The 16,482-nt window shown below is 35.8% G+C and overlaps 1 protein-coding gene across 1 annotated transcript in view; it reads right to left on the bottom strand.

Moving 5' to 3' along the window:
* The window catches only part of STX18 (syntaxin 18), a gene marked incomplete at its 5' end in the record, with an annotated part of 34,091 nt that extends 25,489 nt beyond the window's left edge, over nucleotides 1-8,602 (bottom strand). Inside the window, one exon of the mRNA XM_009579431.1 lies at nucleotides 8,535-8,602. Coding sequence (XP_009577726.1) covers nucleotides 8,535-8,602 — 68 coding nt within the window. The remainder of the gene's footprint in view (nucleotides 1-8,534) is intronic.
* Between the last annotated feature and the right edge of the window lie 7,880 nt (nucleotides 8,603-16,482).

Here is a 16,482-nt window from a genome sequence, read left to right as displayed (position 1 = left end):
AGAAAAATTAGTAGGTTAAATTGCATAGAAAAGGGGAACCTAAAAAGGAACAGAAAAGAATTCAGGTGAACTAATAGTTTTTGTATAGAAATGACGTTATAATTTGCAATTCTGCCCTTGATGAAAGGGAAGAATAGGCAATGCAGTAAGAGATCAGCTTAGCTACTTCACGAGCTCTTCATTGAGCTCAAACACAAAAAAGCAGAAAACAGAAAATGCAAATTAGGTCTGATTGCTACTGACAAGTCTAAAGGAACACAGCATGTAGGGGGACAATCAGAAAGGGTCAAGTGCAGGATGAGACACAACTGGCAAGGGATGCCAATGATAACAAGAGATTACTCTGCAAATATTACTAAGATAAACACCTAAAATAGGAAATGCATCAAATGAAAGGATGTATCCTTACTGCCAAGAACTAGGGGAGAATAAGTGAGTGCTAGGTCGATGAAAAGACGAAGTGTAGCAACTATCTTTAAAAAATAGGGTTAAGGAAAAAAAAAAAAGCAGAGGACTTACAGACCACTCAGCCTAGGAAAATACAGGAACAAATAATTAAACAATTTTTAAGTGCTTAGGAAAGAACAAAAAGATAACCAGTAGCCAAGATGTATCAAGAATAAGTCATATGCAGTGTAATTTACTTCTGGGATGCAGTAACAGGTCTTACTGATGGATGAAAAGCAATCATTGCTATATATCTTCTCTTTAGTGTGGCTTTTATTACCATCTCACATGACATTCTCATAAGCTACCAGTGAATAAATGAATTAGAAGAAACAAGCACCATATGAATGTGAAACTCTTTGAAAAGCTGAACTTGGAGTAGTTATATACCAAAACAGAAGGACACACTGAGTTGTCTTCCACAGGCGTTTGTCCTAAATCTGATGCTATTTAATACTTTTATTAACAACTCAGCAGAACGGAGTATACACTTACTAAATTTGCAGAGGCATAACACTAAGTGAATTAAAACTGTATCAAGAGAACAAGACTTCAATTCAAAACAATACTGCCAACTTGGAGAAATAACATGAAGAATTTGAATAAGGAATAGTCAGAGGCTCTTTGTTGCAGCAGGAACAATTATCTGAACCCACAGAGAATGGGGAACAACTGACTAGGGAACAGTTTTTCAGAAAGTCATCTGGGATCACATTGGATCATAAACCGAACATAACAACAACATGTTGTTGCATAAAAAGTCATCATTACAGTGGGATGCATAAACGCAGCGTAATCCATTACGAATGAAAGATAATCTTTCTGCTATCCTTAGCTTTGGACAAGGCCTCAGCTGGAGTTCTGTTTCATTTCAGCACCTCACTGCAACACCAACTGGGACAGTGTCCAAAGGAGAGGAAAAAGTACGATCAAAGGTTGGAGCGAACACATATGAAAAACGAAACATACTGTAATTGTTGATTATAAATGTCGTGGTTTAACCTGGCAGGCAGCCAAATACCACGCAGCCGCTTGCTCACTACCCCCCTCCCCTGGTGGGACGGGGAGAGAATCGGAAGGGTAAGAGTGAGAAAACTCGTGGGTTGAGATAAAGACAGTTTAATAGAACAGAAAAGGGAAAATAATAATGATAGAATATACAAAATGAGTGATGCACAATGCAGTTGCTCACCACCCACGCTGACCGATAACCAAGTAGCGATCGCTACTTCCTGGAACATACCTACCATTCATATACTGAGCATGATATCACATGGTATGGAATACCCCGTTGGCCAGCTGGGCTGGCTGTCCTGGCTGTGTTCCCTCCCACCTGCTTCCAGAGCATGGAAGCTGGATGTCCTTGACTAGTAGACTTTGCAACAACTAATAACAACACATTCTTCTCATATTAAATCCAAACCACAGCACTAGGAAGAAATTTAACTCTATCCCAGCCAAAACCAGGACACTAGAAGAGACTGAGGAGAAACCAAAATAAGCTATTGTAAAAAAAAAAAAAAATTCTAGTAGCATGGATAAGGAAACAGGAAGAACCAGAGGGAGGATATGGAATCTCCACTGAAAGAAATATTTAAAAGCAAGCAAAACATGGTGGTAGAACGACTTAGTCATTCTCTTTTTGAATGTGTCAGCCATGCTCCTTCCAGCCTATCATTTCTATGATCCTATTTTGCTGGCAAAGCATGAGGAACCAGAGCTGATGGGTTTTGGGATTAGTAACTCTTTCTGCTGGTGCATAAAATATTTTCTGGTTACTGAGTCAATAAAGACACCAAATCAAGCAGAAAAACTTGATTTTCCTCCAACAAGATATTACAAAAGAGAGAGAAGCAATAAACTGAAATAAACCAGTTCTAAAATATCGAGACGTACTGTTTTAGCAGAGATATGCCCAATTTACCACCTGCAGATACTGCCTTACAAATATATACATAACTGTTTCCCCCCCCAAATAAGTGTGTAGGTATATGCACATATGTACATGTATGTATAATCTTAGTTTTAAATACAGCAGACATTTTTAAACTTCTTCCCTTTGGGCATCTAGTATGTTTTAAATTATTTTATTTCTTATTTAACTACTAAATTTAAACATTATTTATTCTGGTTTGTGCATTTTAATTTATTGCCTTTTTTCCATCCAAATGCTGTCTGACATAAATCCAAGGTAAAAAACTTGCCTACTCAAATAACAAAACATTCCACAACAACATATTTAAAACATTTTTTTTAAGTCTGTGGGGAAGCTTCAGCTACTAGAACAAGCAGTACAGGCACACCTGAATTAGTATTTTCAGTTTTGTAAAATATTGCTGAGAAATTCCAGAATGCTGCTACGAAGAATTACTGTTTCTAAAATGTGATATATGAACATATTACAATCAAAAAAGAAGAGAAATAATTTGAAAATTCTTCCCTGGAGAACAGGAAAATACTATATAGTCCACCCTGAAGAAAGTCCTTACAAATCATCTACATGTTCTACTATCTTAGTATAACAAATAAAGCCTTGCTTCTTGGAAAAACACAATTAAGTCAATACAAGAAAGCAGTCTGGCATTGCATAGGAGCCAGTAAGACACTATTTTTAGAGTCCTTTAATGCCTACTTCTTTTCTTTTATTGGTTAAGCCAAGGGAACACTCTCCACAAAACATAGGGTAAGCATTCAACGATTTTCTATGAGGTGGCAAACATGTAATTGATTTATTGCTGCTTTTTTTTTTTTAGCTTTACTAAGTAGATAAATGCTAGGGCAAGAGGCATAATTACTGGGCACCAATATTATTTTTTAAGACAGAAAAATAATTGGTTAAAGAGTTTTTTCAAAGTATATTATTGCAATAAACAACATATGAAGTGTTCAAACACTTAACTGTACAGGACCACAGAAGCATGTAATGAAGACACATCAGAAGCCACTCATCCAGCCTTTCCTGTGGAAAAAGCATCATTTCTACTCAGAACCAATTTATGCTACACTGATGAACTACATAAGTATCTCTGCAGTTGCAAAAGACAATAAATTAGATGTCTAATAATCCCAGATGGAAAGCTCTTCTCTCAAAGAGTGTCTTTTTAAGTATTAGGTGTTCTGTGGTCAAAATCTAGAATCCTCTCAATTCCTTTCCAATGTCTGATTAAAACAGTAGGAATAACTACTGGTCTTTAAATTGTCTAAACCTTGAAAGATCCTTCAGAGAAATTGGAGAATGTGGAGGAATCCCAAGAGGACCATTTCAAACTCCCAAGTGTTAGGGCACTACAGCTAGTTCCTTGAACTATATTTAACACAAACATCTTGGTGGTTCAATGATCAAAAAATATGAAGGAGCCGATGATGAAAAGCAAAGGCACAAGTTGTTCACAGATGAAACATTAGACAATTTACCAAAGACTGAAGATAGGATCTCACACAGCATAGTGTAGAAAGCAATGGAGGAATGCATAATAGCAAATAGACTGAGAGGAAGAATATACAGAATGTATAGCAGTCATACACTAAAAATGGGAAGGTAAGTAAAATCCTCATCTGAAAGGAATGATCACAGTTTGCTTAATAAGCAAAAATAAAAAAACACCTGCATCTTGTTAACATCTTCAGGACCCAAGAGTCCCTGCCTTCTCCTTTCCAGGAAGAGTGATCAACTTGTTCTGCTGGAAACAGTTTATGACCAAAGGGAGACGAAAGAAATACCCACCTACCCTTACAGCTAATTCTTTAGAGAACTGAAAAAAGGAAAGGTACTATTCATTTTTCTGTTATGGCAACATAAATGAGAAATTATTCCACTGAACTCAATAAAGTCTCATCAGCATATCACTTAGGAGAGAAGAATAAGAATCTGATGTTCAGACTTCATAAGTCACGAAGGGGCTTTTTTTCTTTTTTTTCTTTTTTTAAGGTACTGTTCATCACTAAGTCACTAAAGATACGCATTAGTCAAATGCAACATTGCTGGGAAAGTCCTTAAAGATCACAATTTAGCAGGGATAATTTTCTAATATATAGTGTCTGGTGTTTCCCATATTTACTCATCAATTAAAAATTACTTTTGTGATTATCAATCAAACTTAAAAAAAAAAGTTAATCAGTTCTGTTTTAAGGAAAAGTCCTCAGTTATTTTTCTTATACATTGCCTCAAGGACTACACCTCATATGTGCTTTCTAAACACCACTCTGAAGCTTAATAAGCCTACTTGAAAAAGCTGGTGAGAAAGTCCTTGAGATGAACCATAAACCAGATATGAACAAATAGCCAAATACTGTTTACCATTGCTGTTTTTAAGCATTGTCAGAACATTTTCCAATAGAAACTAATTAATTTTCAAATACTCTGAGATGTCCTAAAGCGTTTCTTGATTGTTGAGTTTCACTTCTTTCCAAAGATTCTTGGAGAGAGGCTGCAGTTAACAACATCACAAGTGACAGCTCAGAGACAGCTACTATCAGCAGGGACAGTGATGATGCAATGTCCCATGATTTAGCTACACATTTCTTATAAAATACCCTGCCACTAAATGTGTTCACTGATCATGAGTATGATACCCAAAGGGCTTCGTTAGGTTTGAAATGTGTATATGAAGCCAGCAAGAAAATAATTAAAATTATTTAAGTTATTTTTCTTTAAGACAAGGCTCTAATGTTAAATAAAGGCAATGGTACATATATTGCTCCTTTCCTTAGTAGATGTAACCAATAATAACACGAGTCACCCATAGTCTTTGCTACTCATACAGTGTTTTCATTATTTTTCCTTAAAACATGTGTTGTAGAGAAAGCCCAAGTTTTCATTATTATTGCCACGGATTTTAAGATGAATACAACCACCAATTTTTAAGCCAAATGGCAAGAAATAACATACATTTGGGGAGAAGTTTGAAGGAGGAGCTTCTATATGCGCCCCTCTGTAAATGAGAGTTTTCTAACTGGCCAGTTTCAAGTTTCTTTCCATCATAACTCATGCTGTCAGTGGAAGATGATACCACATCTCTGCTACCACAAAAGCTCTCAGAAGTTCTATCCAGAGGAGAGAACGACAGTAGACAGGATAAAACAGGCAAGAAGTCAAAACAGAAAAGTTCCTTATCACAGAAAGCTGAAAACCAAGGTGTAAGAGAAAGCAAATGAATCCTGATAAACAGGAGAGGATAAAGGTACAATTGCTTGTAAGTCGGTAAGCATAGATCACTGCATGTGATCTATGAGGTGTTTTGCCATCACGTGTTTTGCCATTCACGTATTTTATAGCTAACAGTCAAATCAAGAAGAAAGAAGGTGAAAAAGCAATTACTAATTTTTGAGCTTTTTGGACTTAATGTAGGTATTTCAGTTAAATATTTGAAGTTTGATAAAACGGGTCAGGGCCTTAGTTTCAACTAATCCTTCTTCCAGTTGTCTTTCACATTGCTAAAAATCTTCCTCTAAAAATGAATTAAAGACATCCCCTCTGTAGCAGGATATTTTATGTATGCCAAAAATAAAAACTCTATTAATAAAGAATTTATAGTCTGCAAAAGTAAGGTCAAGGAAGCAATCAAGGACCTGGATGTAACACATTATGAAGAAGTTTTACAAGGCATACAATAATTCAACTTGGTAACTCAGAAGCCGAATTTCACCAACACATCATGCTATAGTTGAAAAACAAATAGCAGGATTGACAAAATAGGGAGTAGTCGAACTTCATTAAAAAAATTAAACCTCCTACAGAAATTCCAGCACAGCCTTTTAGTATTAAACTGTTTAAAAATTTTCCCCATAGCTTAAGCATTGAAAAGTTATTAAAACTGCTGTCTTGAATGAGTGAGGCATTTGCTAAGACTGTGAGACTGACAGCATGGATGCGATGATCCTTTTTGCATCCACGAAGTAGAACAGCATAAGCAATGTAGTATGGAATTTGACAGTACTATCTGTTTTAAGTTTGACCATTAAGGACAGGATCAACTGCAATCACAGATGAGATCTGGAAGAAATGACACTTCCTTTTTCCTCTCCTTAGTTAACACCTGAGGTGTGGGGGGGAGAATTACCATGATAACTGGTTAAAAGAGAGTTTACAAAAAGGACATTAAAAAAATTTTAGAAACCAAAATAGCTTGGACAAATTTTTACTCCTTTTATCACTTCAATTTTATGCACGCTACTGTTAATAAAATACAAATAGTACCCAAAATTTAACTGCTACTGACTGTTTGCTCTTACTGCAATTATTTGCAGTTTCTCAGCTTATGCATTCACACGAAGTTTTCACACAGTAAAAACAGTCATTTCAGTATTAAATTGGTAGCTCCACCTAGTGTTGTTCATGACTTATTCCAACAGGAATTGAAAAGCAGAGAGCTAGTCTTAACATGTAACTGTATACTACTTCTGCTTGCTGCTTGCACACAGAATTGCCACCCACACCCCTGAGCTTCAGTTTCACCGGCACTGACTACGAATAGCTCTCATGGCCTTACACTTATAAAACATGCCAAAATCATCTTTTTTTTTTATTTCATTTTTGAAACAACAAAATACTGCTTTTAAAATCTCAGGGAGACAAAAATCTTCTGGCACCTTACTTAGGGACACATTTTGATACCACTGATTGTATAGTATTGCTATTACTTTGACAGACCCTTTCAGGCCTAGAAGTTGTTTCTCAGAAAGACTGTTCCTCCAGTATGGGCCGAGCCTCAGGAATAGCAGACAGCTCATCTGTTCCTATTGTCTTCTCCTGGGGGATGGATATCTGTCTGGGTAACGCTCCTATTTGGTACCTGTGAAGCCTTTTGGAGAAAGGTATTAAACTGACTTGGGACTCAGTGTCTTCAATTCAAGATGACTTTAGACTGCGTTTTCTCTACCTTGATTGCAGCAACAGCTTAGCTTTAGTCAGGGTTGTCGCAAAATCGGAATGCAGACAGGGCTGACTCACCTCATGCAATACTGCAGTTATGTTGAGGGACTGGAGAAATACAACACAGGAAACTGTGAAGTTTCAGAAGATCCTTTAAAAGGGAAAGCTTACCTACATTGTTCTGTTTGGATACACACGCCCCCCAACTGGAATTGTTAAACTTCTTTTTACAACAGCAATGTTAGTTAAGTGGAGATACCTGTGAAGTATTTTCTGTTTCTGGAATGAAATATTGTGCAACCTATAATACGACTACTAAGTCTGCATATAACAAGAGTTTCATTAAAAGGCAAGTTTTCAATTTCTCACATGATATGATTATTTGTACTCAGTTCACCAAAATACAAGTTGTGGTAACACTCAGATCTTAGGATAACTCGATTTAGTAATTCATTAAGAATGTTAAATCTGCAGATCACAAAATACTCCTATTTCTTCTTACTAACAACAACCTGGAAACTTGTGTTTTAATCTTCTAAAAATCCTACTGCTAAAGCTATCAGCAAGTAAGCAGATACAGCAGTTTTGAATGTTTCCTAATGGCTGAAGAGAATCAAAACTTTCTCCACACAATAATAACTACCAGAACTGAAGCCTGCAGTTTTTGTCATAGAAAGCAAATCGTGTGCTGCTGTCCCCTGACACTGTATTCTCAATGGTGTCCTTCATCTGGAATTCACATTCCAGAGTCTGAAGTCTGAAGAGTTCACATCATTCTCCTCCAGGACCTGTTGATGCTACTGACTCTATACTTAGTGATAACAGGTAGGTTTAGTGTCACAGAGTGAAAGGGAAAACCTGGATCACTGAATCTAGTATTCTGCTGCCTCAGGAATCACTTCAGAAACCTACTCTGTAGATCCTTAAAAGATGCTGGACTTGGACAGCCAGGTTGTTTTGTTTCAGAACTCACGCCTAAGTGCCAGAAATCTTCTTCAAATTCTGAGCCTCACTTTATTTAGCACCATTTTCTTCTTGTGACAGCACTATTCTTCTATCTTCTATCTTTTTCTACTACTATCTTAAGTATCTTACAGTAAGCCAATTAATAAGCAATCTATGTTTTGTTTTTAGTCGTTATGCCTATAAGTTTTTAAGCAGTTCACTTTATAAATCTGAAAATAAATACGTGTATTTAAACACAATTCACACTTACCTGTAAGCATTAATGTAATCCTTTCTATGTTGCAGAAGAAAATCTTTCAGCTTTCCAATATGAGAAATCTAAATGAATAGAAATCATAATTAAACTTCAGTCAGATAACTGATTACTTTTATGTTTAAAGTTCAGTATTCCACACTTCAAACATGAATTTGTAAAATTATTCATTCTGTAATTAAACAGAACCATAAAATTTACTCTTTTACAGTAGAATTTTTACATTTTGCAAGCAGTCAATACATAAATATCATCTAAAAAAGCTCTGTTGTATGAAAGTACAACTCAGAAAAGCAGTAAAAATACGTCTTCTATCCAAAAAGCATAAACACTAAACACTACTAAACACTAAATATAACTACAATATTAAACATTGAAAATATTAAACATGATTATAATAACACAAGACATTATCTAAACTGGCAATCCAGAACCTAATGTACATTTCAGAAAATAAATTCATTTTAGAAGATCACACAAGAAAGTTTGAAACATTTTACTGACGAGACATGATATAAATATTCAAGTTCAGTTATTAGAACTTGTAGAGCAAGGTGCTGTCCCTCTCCTTTCTATTTTTGCCATAATAGAGTGACCAGTTTGTGCCCAAACTCCAGTAGTTATCTCTATCATCTGATAACCATTAGTAGGGGTTGCCAGAGCATACATCCCTATCAAATTTCTATTTCTGGATTTCCACTTCACTGTGGATACATTTTGCTATAAATCCACTTGATTTTCTTTATTAAAAGTCTTCACAAAGATCCTTTGAGAAGATGAAAAAACTCCTAAAAATCTGAAAGAACTCTTGCAAACTTTAGTCTGACTTAAAAGATTTGGTGTAGCATAAGATGCTGCTTATCTTAGAGAATGGAGGAACTACAGAAATCAAGTTTGATGATGACTACCAGTATCACTTCCTTGGCAGGTCTTGAAGGAGACATGATGGGGGGGGAAAAGGAGGAGGAAGAATTATATATATTAGTGGTATATATTTTCAAGGGGGAGGCAGGGGGAACCTTTCTAAAGCATATTCTCAAATATTCATTGTAAATATTCAGTGTAAAAAGGCACGCATGGAATTTTACAAAACAATAGTTCGTTTAGTTTACAAATACAATAAATGTGGTTTACTCCATGTATCTGGGAAAAAGCATCAGAAGCTGTTCAAGTCTTAAAATCCTATTTTCATGCAAATGTTCCTTGTAATTAAACAAACAAAAACCCCATAAAGAACACAGAATAGTTTGGATAAATAGAAGATTAATTCCCCCAATTATTTTTTTCAAAAGATCAGCACTCTTTGGAAAAAGTAAGAGGGGAAAAAAAAATGTACTTAGTAAGAGCACAATGATTTGTACAACTAAAAATAAGTGTTTCCTTGTGCAAATAAATACACATACATTTCCCTATTATTATTTGCTCTGTTTCATTTTTACTACAACTCATTGTATTGGACAAGAATTTTCCCAGTTTTCATGTTTAAAGTTTTCCATGTGATTAACAGGACGGGAAATTTCATCTCATTCATAGTAAACTGAGTTCTGCTAGTACCTCCAGTAGATCCAAAGTTTCCTAAAGTGTGTTAGCACCATCGTAAGCAATAAGAAGGGAAATACTGAAATCACTACAAGATCAATGAGGCACAAAGAATAAGCCAAACCATTCTATAGATGTTCCTTCTCATCACCACTGGAACTTATTTTTTGTATACTAATCTCCTTCTCAGCTCAGACTTGGTATGTCATGAAATCTGCTGAATAGGTAAATTAAGCTTGACTATGAAAGCAAAACATTTAGAACAGTCATACAGTGTTTCAGTAGAACAATAATACTTAATAGGCAGAAAGAAAGTACTACAGAGTAGTAGAAAGTACAAAGAGTAGAAGTGTAAAATAAGAAACATTTCAAAACATTTACATTAATATGTGAACAAACACTAAACTACAAAAGAGATTAGCAAAACTTTGTAAGTAATAAATCTTAATATTACTGCAGTAGCTACAATTTAGGAGTGATTAACAAGCAGAAAGAATCAGAATGACAAGCAAGAACACTGTCTTACAGTAATTAATTCATCTAGTCACAAAGAGCATTCTACTTAGGCTAAAATTGTCATCGTGTGTTTGAATTGCACTGACCCCACTTTGCCTCTCCTTCATTTGTAAAGCTATTTTCATGAATTTAGAATGACACCATTATGCCCATACTTGCATCAAGCTCTTAGTTCCCAAGATTTGCATCAGAAGTGAGACTTCTTGTTCTACTTTCCCTCAAATTCTAACAGCATCTTCTGTGATCCTGCACTGCTGCTATTTCTCTTTTGCCTTTTCATACCATGTACTATTGGCATGGTTTTGGATTCAATTTGTCATTACCATATCAACAAAATTAAACAATTTTTACAAAAAAGAAGGTCCCACTAGCATAACAGGGAATGTAAATTTTATGAAAAAAAAAAAGATTTTTTTTTTTTTTGGTACAATGCTTAATCTTCTGCAGACACAAAATATCCCTGATTATACAAATATAAATCTTGAAGATATCTCCAGTGTCATCAACCTGCATTTATTCTGGGGTTATCAGAGGCACACAATACACCCTTTACAGTTATCAAGCTCCAGCCTAAAGGTAATAAAACATCTCCCTATTCCAACTGAATAGCTTTATTAGAATCCTACTGCTCTTATTATGAATAAGAACTATCAGATTTCCAGATTTACTGATTACCAACTTCTATCCATCTGTTCTTGCTTCAAAAGTCCTTTGCCTTAAAAGCTCTGCTTCCCTGCATGTGTGTTTGAGTTTGTCGTCAATAATCCTATGCCCCTCTAACTTCTGTAGCCCCAGACAAACGACCCCAAGCTTTTAGTTCTTCTCACAAGATAGTTCTGAAGTTGCCTAACCCATAACTTTCCTTTGCATTTGCTCCAGTTTGCATCCATCCTTTTCCAATGCAGATGACTAGAAGGGCATTCACTGGTGTTAGTTACTTTGTAACTCACACGGAAATACCTTTTTTCCCCACCACTTTCATCGATCAGTTTCGAGCTTATTCTTCACTTCAGTCTCTAAATACATATTCTACTGCTGAATTTCTTTCTTCCCCCCACAACTCCAGACCCCAGAGTCATTCAGCACTTGCTGTAACGTATCATGCTGCTCCCTCTCCTTCCTCTCAGCATTACCCTCATCAGTAAATTTTATTGATCTATCTTACTCTGGGATTGATTTTAAAGCTTATCTTGTTTAGTACTGTTCTTATTTTGGGGAATGCAAATAGTAATTCCACTCTTAACCTCTCAACACTTCTTTCAACACAGAAGCATTGCTTCTGCTTATTTGTCTTACTCAGTTAATATTTTCTCTGCCAATCGCTACATTTCCTATTAGCACTTTATCAGACACTTCACTCAGACACCAGGTCATCTTAATGAAGGAAAAGCAGATTTTCTTAAAGTGTCAAGTTGGTTGGGCACATCCTATTTTTAGTAAGATAGCAAATTATACTGCATTGCATCTTGCTTTCTATTTATCTTTTTCCCCTTAAAATCTTTTCTGAATCCTAGACCACTTCTGAGTCAGGCCCTACTGATGCCATTATCAGTTTCTCTCTGCTGACTTAATTACAGGCATTAAATTTGCTTCCCTCTGATACCATCTTCAATTCGATGTATTTTCATTAAAAATAGCTGGGATTTCTCAAATCCACTGTGTCTGAACTCAACCCAGAGATTAACTGATAACCACAATTTGACTGCATTGAAGTTCTGAGATTTTGTACAAATTTCCAGTAACGTTCTCTGGTTCCCAGCACATATCTTGCTTTTACCCTGCTGGTCCATGGCTTTTTCCTTACTAATTTAGTCTGGAGACCATGCCTAAACTATTCTTAATCTATACGTCAGCTGCATGACAAATCCACTTTTTTGTTAATTCTCTTTTTATTTACATAGCTAAAGAATATTTTAAATTCGGGAGTTTTTAATACCGTTAACTCATTGTGAATTTTGCCAAATCTGACTTTACCTCTACAAAGTCTTCCCTTCTGCAACAGTTTTCTTGGCCAGTCTGTCTCTCTCTCTTCCCCTGCTTTTTACTGCCTCTGGGCTAATTTTTTGTATCTTCTCCAATTAATCTTTCAAGTAGACCTAGAACAATTTTAAATCCCACTTGCATTTCAGCATACCCATTTTTTTCACTCCCTTTACCCATCCATCATAATTGCAACTTCCCATTTGCTGTATATGCCTGTTTGCAAAACAGTTATACCACCAGTTGACACAGTCATCAAAAGGACAGATGAAAGCAGTTTGAAGATGAAGCACAAACACATCTGAGTATTGGCCTCTTGTCGTGGTTCCCATTCTCTGCTTCTGGAAATTAGCTTTCTTCATCTCTGAAAGTCTGGAGCAGAGAAGTAAACCTCTTCTTCAACCTTGAAATAATGAAATTATTTCCTTTTTTCCCTGAAGGTATAGGAGGGCTTAGAGAAATGCCCTTCATAGTTGCAACACTCTTGCACTATATTAAGACTAAACTTATCTTACGGGAAAGAACACTACTGAATTTCCAGATGTAACCGACACTTATGAGAATCATGGAAAAAAAATACCTTTCCTCCCAATACTGCCAACATCAGTTACATTATACTAACAGCATGTTTCGAGCTTCTGCACGCTACCAGAACACAGAGGGTTATGTCATTTCTGACAATGAAGACCACTTAGGAGCCCACAACTCCGGGCTCTGCCTCTTCTCTTCCCATTCCCACTGGCACTCCTTGAGGGTCAATACCACACACCAAAACATTGACATGACTTTTTCTTAAATTACTATTCTGGAAAGGGGGGTTAATAATGGTTAAGACCAAATATAAAGAACGGGTTTCTTTCGTTTCAGCTCCACAAATACCTGTATCAGCATGAGGGAGAGCAGAAGCTGGATAGCACCAGTAGGGAACTTTCTAAAAGATGCATCTGCCATGAAAGGAGGTATATTTAGTTATAACTTAAGAAACTTAAAATGATAAGCTCCTAAGCGCAGGTACCAAAGCTGGAGACTCCAGGTGTTATTTAAAAACTCCCAAGATCATGATAAAACAACTGATTCTCTACAGTGAAGCAGCAGCAGTTTTCCACTGGGTGGCAACAAAAGCATCAGCATTACGCAAGTGAAAAACACTCTATAAATTCACATTAAAGCCTGTAATGTAACTTTTTTAAACTTACGTCAGGTTCCAGTTTGCACTTCAAAAAGTTTATTTTCATTGTAAACTACCTCTTTAATGCACTTATCTGTGTTTTGTTGCCATTGTAGATTTTGTTAAACAGCTCTTATTAAAACATAAAAGCAAATATTGCATATAATGCAGATCCAACACAAAAGGAAGCTGTGAATGGCTGCCATCTGCTACCACAGGTGGCATGCACAGCTTTATTTATACTTGGGGCCTTCACTAGAAATGGTAAGTGTTCTTCTAGTTAGAGATTTTTCGTATGATTTTAGAGCAGACTATATTTTTAAATAAGAGGAAAAACAGGAAAGTGTTCCCTCCAAAGCAGCATCTTCAAAAGATGCATATACTTTAGAACAAAGATGCTGACTCTGCTTCCTTCAGTATCTTAGCAATACATACAACATTTCTTTCCACTGCCAACAAAGAATTGATCACTCATGAAACAGTAGGTTCCAATTTGCATACATTTAACCCAATGCAAGAAGCAGCAGCATTGTTTACGATTAAAATGATTGGAGTAGGTTCCCGTGACATATTGTAGGGGGAATTTGACAGCGTTGAATAGTCATTTTCATTGAACAAACATCACATTTTATCAAGTTTACTCTTCCATCAGAACAATAAGCAACTATTTACTACCATATAAAATTGACTGTTACACTTCGCACTATACTGCCATTCTGAATTTTTAAAAGATGTACTTTGTTGAAGAAAACTTTAAAAATACTTAAAACCGAAACATAATAAAGGCTCTTGCAAAAGTCGTAAGAGACACAGCATTTACTGTTGATTCAGCAGCATTGACAAGCACTGCTGATGGAAGTGTCTTATTAACCATAAAAATTAAAAAAAAAAAAAAAAAAAATTAGAAGTTTTACATTTAATTTTTCAGTATGTCCAAAAAGCCTGATTTTCAAATGTCTTACCTAAATAGATCCCATCTACAGATTCATGAAGAGGTGACTACACTCTACAATCCCCTCTGCAAAGAGCAGAAAATTTAAGATTGTTATAATATTAATATCTAGACACCTATCATGTTTTTGACTCCAAACATACAGTCAACCCAAACATAACCACTGCCTATTTCAGAAGAAATGAAGAATTTCAATAAGACATTAGGTGATGCACAGGGACTGCATGTTTCTGACCAAAAAAAGTACTGTCTCAGTACTAGGAGGAGATACAGTAATTGGTGTAAGAATGTAAACTTATTTTTATTACATAAAAAATTGTTTCCAATGTCTAAACCATATTAAAAAAAAAAAAGGAAAAATTTTCCATGGTTAATGCATGTAATAAAGGCAAGCATTTTCAGAAATCTGGAATCAAACCCAAATAGAATAGATACTATAAACAGAAACCAAATTTATATTAAATAAATTTTAAAATTAAGAGCTTGGGCTCTTACCTAAACTATTACAGTTGGGAAAGACTAATTAGAAAAGTTTTGATGCAGAAATGACTCCTATGGAGAAGTTTTCCACTACAAACTACCTTTGATTAGATAGTTACAAACTTTTTAAAAACACAGCACATGAAAGGCCAGGTCCCACACAGTTTCCTTCTAAGTTGTATTTTAAGCACTGTCAGCCCATTGAATTCACACAGGCTCCTGCAGGATGTTGCCTAAGAACAAACAAGATTTTGTTTTTAAAATGCTATTACCTGGATTCTACATTTCAGAAGCTGGAATCTTCAAAAGACGAAATGATGTAATTTCCTGATACAGTGACATGCAACAAAGATTAAACCAATGAAATTAAGCCAAAGATAAAATTCATATCTGAAGCGTCAGCTCTGAATTTAACAGTGTGAAAACTGTTATTTAAAGGGGTTAGGATGGTGACTTATTAGTAGGCCATGAGGTGGTGCTGTCCTACCAGAATTCATTGCAGAGGAGCACTGGCTGCCTCCAAACGTCAACTGGCCAGTTTTCAGCTGATTTGTCTCTTGAGGGGATACATTTGGTTTAGGTTTCCCCAGCAAATGTGAAAGTTTCTAAAATAGGTCACACAGATCAATTGCTCCTGTAATCTGAAACCCAAAAGAGCAAATAATATCTAAACTGTGGCGTGGGGGTGGCCCGACGCTGGAAGCGGGTAGCAGAAGGCGAGGAGACAGCCAGCCTGGCTACCTCTAATCTCGGGAAAATTGTGACTTTGTTCAGTTTCTGCTTTACATCAGCATGTATGTTACAGCAGCAGCAATGGGCAGGGCAACATTTTAACTGCATTTTATTAGTAGTCTTGCATTCGGAGCAAAGGAATTAACATAACCAAGAATGGGGGTGCTGTATTAATAAAATGTGTGGTTCATGGGGAAGAACATTCAAAATTGAATTAAATTGAATTAAAAGCCATGAAAATGAAGACTGAGGCATTTTGACTCTTCAAGGTAAAGGTGGTAGAAAACTTTAAAAAGATCTAGAAAATAAAATGTGTAACATTATCAGTATTTTTCTAATTTAAAATAACACAATATTTTTTTGTAAAACCAAATTAAATTTTAAGAAGTCACTGCAAAAATTTTTATTAGCCATTGTGGGATATTGGAAGATAAAACCTGTTTGCGGAATACCACAGGCAGTATTTGGTGATCATTAACAAACCGATTAAGAAACCTCTAAACTGCAGTAAGAAGCAATGCCAATTTCCTAACGCCTGGTCTGGAGCAGAAAATGCTTCCTTTTGCTTAGTATCAAAC

Source organism: Fulmarus glacialis, unplaced genomic scaffold, assembly GCF_000690835.1.
Source record: "Fulmarus glacialis isolate BGI_N327 unplaced genomic scaffold, ASM69083v1 scaffold10000, whole genome shotgun sequence".
Classification (NCBI taxonomy): Eukaryota; Metazoa; Chordata; class Aves; order Procellariiformes; family Procellariidae; genus Fulmarus; species Fulmarus glacialis.
The sequence above is the reverse complement of the archived record's forward strand: the minus strand, read 5'-3'. Positions and strand labels throughout refer to the sequence as shown.